At 37.3% G+C, this 7,845-nt stretch overlaps 1 protein-coding gene across 4 annotated transcripts; it reads right to left on the minus strand.

The window, feature by feature from the left end:
• Positions 1-561: 561 nt before the first annotated feature.
• On the minus strand, positions 562-7,317 carry LOC132064572 (thiamine biosynthetic bifunctional enzyme TH1, chloroplastic). Of its 4 annotated transcripts, none has more exons than XM_059457592.1 (10): positions 7,158-7,317; positions 6,619-6,891; positions 6,458-6,532; positions 5,280-5,355; positions 5,130-5,205; positions 4,607-4,741; positions 3,470-3,534; positions 3,209-3,336; positions 1,979-2,223; positions 562-1,341 (listed from the first exon to the last, which is right to left on the minus strand). In XM_059457592.1, the coding sequence occupies exons 1-10, from the start codon at positions 7,212-7,214 to the stop codon at positions 810-812; spliced, it is 1,662 nt and encodes a 553-aa protein (XP_059313575.1). In that variant the 5' UTR covers positions 7,215-7,317; the 3' UTR covers positions 562-809. The 4 variants fall into 4 exon arrangements, with proteins under 4 accessions (XP_059313575.1, XP_059313578.1, XP_059313577.1 ...); XM_059457595.1 differs by having other exon boundaries at positions 6,619-6,869; positions 7,158-7,299; XM_059457594.1 differs by having other exon boundaries at positions 6,619-6,884; positions 7,158-7,289.
• Between the last annotated feature and the right edge of the window lie 528 nt (positions 7,318-7,845).

Here is a 7,845-nt window from a genome sequence, read left to right on the forward strand (position 1 = left end):
CGAGAATGATCAAAAGTTTAGCTCAAAGACGTAAAACACTCATTTTAGAAGTATTTCAAGTTGGAAGCAGTGTCAAAGGCGTTTGTAGATCGGTGGGAAGGGGGTTTAACCCAACTACAATCCTTCTTTTTATCATTCGTTGCTATTAAGTCCAACTACACAAGTTATATTAAGTTACACTGGGTTACTTGTAACTAAAAAATGAACATGTCAAACAAAACATTACGTATTTCTTCTACATCTATTCCATTACATTTGAGCTTATTTTGATTCCAATATTTCCATGATTTGTCCTTTAAGACAAATCAGGGATTTACGGAAACTATAGGTTAACTAGATTTTGCACTTACTGTACATAAGATACGTATTTCCAGCACTCCAACTGAAATACTGAACTAACAAGAGACCCTCTATACACCAACACAAAAATCTGCCTGAAAGGGCGAGGCAGAATATAACAGACCAAGGTAACAAAATCTTGGAGAGGCATGACTTCCAAAATAAAATCTTGGAGAGGCATGACTTCCAAAATAACTTGAAAGGCAAAGTAAAACATCAACCTTGGCAACAAACACGGTACGATTAACTTCAAGATTTTGCATTAGTTTATATTTCTACTGTAGAAGGTAAATGAAACATCATAAACCTCTTTAGGACAGCATAGACGAAAGGATATCTAAATTTCGGTGCCTGCATTTACTTCTCTAGACACAAAAGTTTACTTTCAAAAATTTGATTAATATATATTTTGGTAACAAAAATCGAGGTTGCTTTGCCTGTAATAGTGTGTGGTGATATCCAGCATTTCTTCAATTTGCTATTTTGGTGGACTCCTTGAGCACCTCAAGTAATTTTCTGGTCTCAGTCAAAACACATTCTCTATCAAACAGAGCAGATACAACAGCAACACCTTTCAGGTTTGGGACCCCTAGTTCCATTACAGCCTGAGCATTAGACATGCCTATGCCGCCAATGGCTACAACTGGTAATTTGGATGACAAACAAACAGTTTTTAGGCCATCCAAACCAATCGTCTTATTGTTCTCTTTGGTATTGGTTGGATATACGCCACCAGAGCCAATGTAATCAGCCCCATCTATCCATGCTTGCTGAGCTTGCTTCGGTGTTTTGCATGATACACCGATGATTTTGTCAGGCCCAAGAAGAGCCCGTGCAACATGAGCAGGCATGTCAGACTGCCCAATATGAACACCATCAGCATCACTAGCAAGCGCTACATCAACCCTGTCATTGATCAACAGAGAAACACCATGAACTCGGCAGATTTTTAAACAAGCTTTTGCTGCTTCCAGAAAATCACCAGTTTCAACCTCCTTTTCCCTGCAATTGTAATCGAGAAAGTCCATTTATATAAATCCAATGAATCTACTGTAAATGTTTGGTAAGATGTCTAAGAATAAAATGCTCTAGTTGTGGCAAATATGTAGAAAAGGGTATAATTCATATTTCAAAAGTATCCTTTTCTTTCTTAAATTCCGTGTCCAATTAAACTCGCCAAACAAAGATGAAACGGCGTCGACACTTGGAATTTCAGGTTGGTGATTGGGTATTCCTGAACGGAGGGAGTGGCTTATAACATCCATAAGTCGGCATTTGATCTAGAGCCCATTGGGCATTACTTAAAAGCCTTTCAAGCTTGAGAAGATATTGTCAATAGGCTAATGATTCTCGCGCAAAAGATCGCCTAAACATACAATTTAAAATCTGTCAGCCATTTTGATTGTCATTACTATTATCAATTCCGTTAAGACATTATTTGCTATTAATTGGTGTTCAGTCCCACATCGATTGACGGAATGGGTCTTGGTCTCCTTATATGCTCTTGGACAGTGCTCCCTCATGACCTATTTCTTCACATGATATCAAAGCCAGACACCTCAATCTCTGTTGTTATGTTTTTCAAAAGGTAGAATGAGAGAGGGAAAGAAAGTGAACCAATTTCAAACAAGCCACAAACCTCAGCTGAATAATGGTGGCACCGCCTTCTATGGCAGCCTTTACTGCATCAACTATTGAACGACCCCACTTTTTGTTCATACTAGAGTCAGTGACGGCATACAGAAAGAGATCACAAGGATCAAAAGGTCGTCGCTGAACGCTGCTCTTAAGCTTCAAAAGATGATCCATAGGACCTTGACGCCCACCTCCAATGACAATGTTCTTACTATAAGACAAGGCTGCTTCAACATAGCGTTTAGCTACCTGGCAAATGCAGAAAATATATAAAAGAAAAGATGCATCATTTTGGCAAATAAGTCAAATCAAATGAAGCAATGAGGAAATTCCATAATCAACAGAGAATCCAACAATAATCTTTTTGACTATCACGGACCCACAATTATTTAAGAGGGGAAGATGTTGTAGGTGATTTGATTACCTGACGTCAGAGTTATTATGTACTCCCTCCTCCCACTTCCTCATTAAAGGTACAAACAGACAGAAACAACAGAATGTTGTTTGTACGGGTTTGTACCTACACCTTAAGGGGTTGTTTGGATCGTGGACTGGTTACGTAGGAATTATAATGCAAGGATTGTTATGCCGTGAAAAATTATGCAAGGTTTCTATGAGGCGAATAATAATGTGGGATTGTTCACGTAGAATGAGAACAATATAAGAATTGTTATGTAGGGATTGCCATATCAAGAATATTTTAGCGTTTCGATACACATTCTTATTTCACCTTTTATTCTACAAAAAATAATACAAAGAATCCCACACAAGTTATGCAGGTATTAACAACAATGCGGAGTTTAATATCGCAAACCAAAAGCTGCATCTATTATGCAGAGTTTTATACCAGAGGTCAAAATTGTATTAGTTTTTTTTTTTTTTTTTTTTTTTTTTTTTTTTAATTTTATCAGGTAAACATATTTCATTTATAAACATGGCCACAAAAAAGGCCGAATACCAAAAAGTAAAGGAACCAGTTATGCAGAGATAATACTATTAACACAGAGTTTAATGCTGCAACTATTAGTTACGCAGAATTTTATGCTTGGATTTTATTTTCTTATGGGGTCAACCAAACGACCCTGAAGTGTCTACTCTATGGCCACCTCATAATACACCCGATAAGTTCCAAAGCTTTCAAGTTCCTTTACACCATAAAATCCGGAAACGTACAATCTGTTTTGCAGCAATGTATTGATTTATGTATATCTAGTTAGCATACTAAGGCAATTACCTTCACAGCAGAAAGCATTTGAGAACCCTTTGCTAGCTCAGCTGCAACAGTAGAAGCCAAAGTGCAGCCAGTTCCATGAGTATTTGGTGTCATTATGCGTGAGGACCGAAACTCATAGAAATCATTCCCTGCAGGATCAATTGAAAGACCATAACTTGAATGAGCACATGTGGGCATTCAAGACCCATGCAAGCTTTCACGTATGAACAAAAACGAGCACACAGAAAAATCCCAAAGATCTCAAGAAATTATTAGACATACCATCATAAAACACATCCACAGCATCGAGAGAAGCAGGGAGATCGCCTCCTTTCACAAGTACATTTCTGTCGAAGAAATTAAGATATTTTAGCACATTATAAGACAAAGTCCTCTGAAGACACAGCTGTGATATAAAATAAAAAGAAAAGAATCCACGATACACATCTCCTAATTGCATTAGTTTTTATTTGTACTTTTTTGTAGATCTTCCCTAATTGTACTACACTCTGAACTTCTATGAGAAACTTGAACCTAAACCAGCATAAGCTTTGTAGGACTTCGTTCTATTTGACAATTTCGATATATGTAAAAGAGCATTGTCCTGTTTGAAATGCCAGTCATTCTTCTCCCACTCTCATAGCCCCAAGTCAAGGAGAAGCCTCAAGAAGGACTGAAGTTACTCTGTTTAGAGAACCCAGAAAATGAGTCCCTAAACTCCTTTTTGAAGCATCTACAAGTTTTATTTATTCAGTTGTAGTTCATGCTCAAGTTAATCTTCTCTCCAAGAAAGATGAAGCAGGTGCAGATCCTTCACAGAAGATTTCCTCGAAGTTTTCTCTTATTAGAGAAAGTGAAAATCTTGTTTTTTCCATTTTCACGACATGAAGATGTCAGATACAAGACGCGTATAACTCCCGCTACATGAGTGAATGGATGATAGTTCTAATGGTTCATAATGCTTTTGGTTAACTGATCAACGACTTCGGGCTCATATTTGCGGCAATCGAGAATGAAGTGCGCTAAGCTGTTGGACCCGGGCCATTGTAGTTAATATAAGAACATGAAGACTAACTGCAAGTGTGGGTGCTGACTGCTAAGCACCATATGCAGTTAAGTACTAAGCTCTGTTCTGTGGAAGCCAACTGTAGATTCATGTATATCACTCCTCTACATAAAATATCACCAATAATTCTAGATTGAACATGACGGGCATGTTGGGTTTGTGGAGAGGAAGTGCAAAGGCGTCATGCTACATTGGACAGCAAATGATGGGTTGAATGATTTAAAAGGTATTTAGTTCGCTCTTGTAAGTGAGAGCTAGGCTCAATAAATTTTTGGCCATCAAATGGACTTTGGCCATAAGTTGTACAAGGTAGAGGCACCAATTTCACTATTTGTAAAAATCTCAAAATTAACCTTGGACCAATGTCATGTATTGCTTTTGCAGCAGAACGCATGTCAGCAATTGTTTCCAGTGGCACACCGCCTAATAAAGCAGAAGCCTCTTTCAAATTTGGAGTCACTATATCAGCCATGGGAAGAAGCTCCTCCCTGTTATCAGAAATGAAAGGCTATGATTAGATGTAATTATCCAAGGAGTTGAACGTGACGAATAAATGTAGAAGATAACGCACGACATTACAGCATATAAATGTGAAAATTACATCATTACATATATCAATGAAGTTTGATTTAGTGTGCTCCAAGACTTATCAAAAAAACAGTGGAAATTAAATACATAATGATGGTCATGCTTAATCCAAGCATACGACAATATACCCACAGATAGCATGTCTGTATAGGAAAGTTTAGAGCTTGTTGTGTATTTCATGAATATGGCAGCAGAAGATTTAGCAATAAAACAATGTTAGTCAATAAATCCACATTTTGAGTTTAAATGGAGGACATGGAAAGAGACTATCACTCTCGGGTGACATACCTAAAGCTATCCAAGATAGAGGGACCAGCTAACGTATGTCCACTTGTGGATACCATAACAGGGTCAACCACCAAGGCTGTATTCAAGCATTTGATAGCAGCATAGTTAATGTCCTTGAAATTTCAAAAACAGAACAGAAATATTGTGTACCTTGTACAGGGAATTCCTTCAGACTTTGACAGAGGGTTTTCACTATGCCAGTTGACGGAAGCATGCCTGTTTTCACCTAAGACAATCTTAGTGCTGTAACACAATATACAACTGAGACATTAATGGAAATTGCAGATTGCTTGGTCCTGATAATGTTGGTATATTCTTTCCATGTATGGCTTTACAGGATCAAGTTGTATATTCAGGTGTGCAACATATACAATCAAGAAGACTTGACTAAAGCATTTGAGTGGGCTAATGTTGTTAAAATAACCTATGTTACTCGGACTCTTCAAAAATGGACACGGGTGCGTGTCGGATCCTCCAAAAGTAGTGCATTTTTGAAGGATCCGACACGGGTGCGGCATCATTTTTGGAGAGTCCGAGCAACATAGAAAATAACCATTCCATGCCATACATGGGAGAGTCTTTTACCGCTCCCCCACGCCCACCCACAAAGGTATCCAAGAACCAAATAGCCAATTAATTTCACATATATGGTGGACATTTGGATTTCCAAAAAGAAAACTGAAAAAAATAAATAGATGATATATAACCAATATGCATCGCTGAAGATGGTCCTGATAATTTGGAAAACCAGTAAATTAGCCAGTGATTTCCTTTATAAGGGGCGTTCTATCAACACTGCTTTCAGCCATCCAACCTTTCTTCCTAAATTATCTATACCAGTTATTGCTAGGTAGTTCTGAGTTTCTTAATCTGTCGTTTCCTGCAATAATGCCGCAGGCTAGTGGCAAGCAACACTGGTCCTTGGATGTGTCTTTAGATTACTCAACGGTAAGTTTTATACAACTATAAACAAAAAGTGATTGATTCAGTTTTCAATGAGAACACTGAAAGACACATAAAAGCAAAGCGTTTGAAGTAAACAGGGAATATAATCCTATTATAGAAGTTAAGCAACAGTGAACCTGTGCTGGAAAATTTTAACTTAAGAGCATCAAATTAGCAAATATTTGAATACTCCAAAAAAATATATGCTCATATCCCAGTTTGTGCAGCACCATAACTTGACTTCCATGTGGCTAGAACTATTGATAATCCAACCAATGACCGGGACTTTACACTCTTCAATTGCTCAAAATCAATATATACCTTACAGAAAATAACATCATCAAATGGATGTAAACATTATTACATTAGCATGATATACTTACAACATTGGGAGGCATATCAGAAAGGACAGACCTCAACTGCTCCGCTACAAAATCCTCTGGCACAATGTTCACACCCTAGCATAAACCACAACAAAATTCACAAAGCCGAACACAGTAGCAAAATATAAACAGACTATAACCTTTCAGGAATGCATCAATACCTGAACCCCTACGGTGTTTTGAGCAGTAACAGCAGTGATCACAGTGGAGCAGTACACACCCCTAGCAGCACAAGCCTTGAGATCCGCTTGAATTCCGGCTCCGGCACCAGAATCGGAGCCGGCAACAGTTAAAACATGCGGAACTCTAACCTTGGACTCATCACACGGCATAGGCGTGGAAACCTTATCATCTTGCATTGCCTTGATATGCAAAAGCCTATATTGATGAAAGCTTTTGGTGCAAGCTACGCCTGGACTCAACAGCACTGGTATCTAAATATTGAAATTCATATAAGGACCGAGTGCAGACCTACTTAATATCTTAAGCTTGCAATGTATTTAAATTTGTGTCCAGTCAAACACTTCACATAAATTGGGACAGAGGGAGTAATATCATTTATGCTGAGTTCGCGATCATTAGGTAGAATAGAAACAAAATTGACATAAAATTCTATTTTCTAAATCGACTGTAATATGTCACACAAGTTTACAAAAAAATGATTGAGTTAAAGGGTTAATTAAGGGGAAAAAGAATATACCTGAGGTTTGGGAGTGAAGAAAGAAGTGGATAGAACGTGAGAGCACAAATTGGCCATGCGAGATGAAGCTTTTGAGTCCACTGGCACGGGTACGGGTAATTTTGACCCGTCAGACTCGCACGAGGCGACGTATTTCTTGTGATTCTACACCGGATATATGTGGCACATAAGATTTACTTTTTTCTTTTTTACTTTTTTGCCATGAAATAATCCCTGATCATCTACTCTGTCACAAATTATTAGTCATGTTTAGTTTTTACCAGCCCCTTAAAAGAACGTTAATCAGAAGTGTTTTGACTAATTTACTTTTATTTATATTTTCAGATATGTTCTCTCTTTATTGAATATTTATTCTATTAATGTGTTATCTTTCGTAATTGAATTGTTTATAGTCTTTAAGAACAATTACCACTAAGTATAAAATGAGAAAAAGATAATTAAATTTTTCTTGAACTTTTAAAACGATAAACTATTTGAGATAATTATTTTTAGAAATCACAACAGGTAATTTGAGACGGATGAAGTATTTATTACTCAGGTGGGGAAAAAAGTAGTAAGTAATACTTTGTAGATTACTGGATTAGACGATCTTTGATTGTGTTTTAAAGGAAGACAAAATTACACTGGAATAGTTATTACACCATTTTTAGAAGTAGCGAAGCTACCTAAAAAGTCGACAAACAAATCT

Source organism: Lycium ferocissimum, chromosome 7 (genome assembly GCF_029784015.1).
Source record: "Lycium ferocissimum isolate CSIRO_LF1 chromosome 7, AGI_CSIRO_Lferr_CH_V1, whole genome shotgun sequence".
Taxonomy (NCBI): Eukaryota; Viridiplantae; Streptophyta; class Magnoliopsida; order Solanales; family Solanaceae; genus Lycium; species Lycium ferocissimum.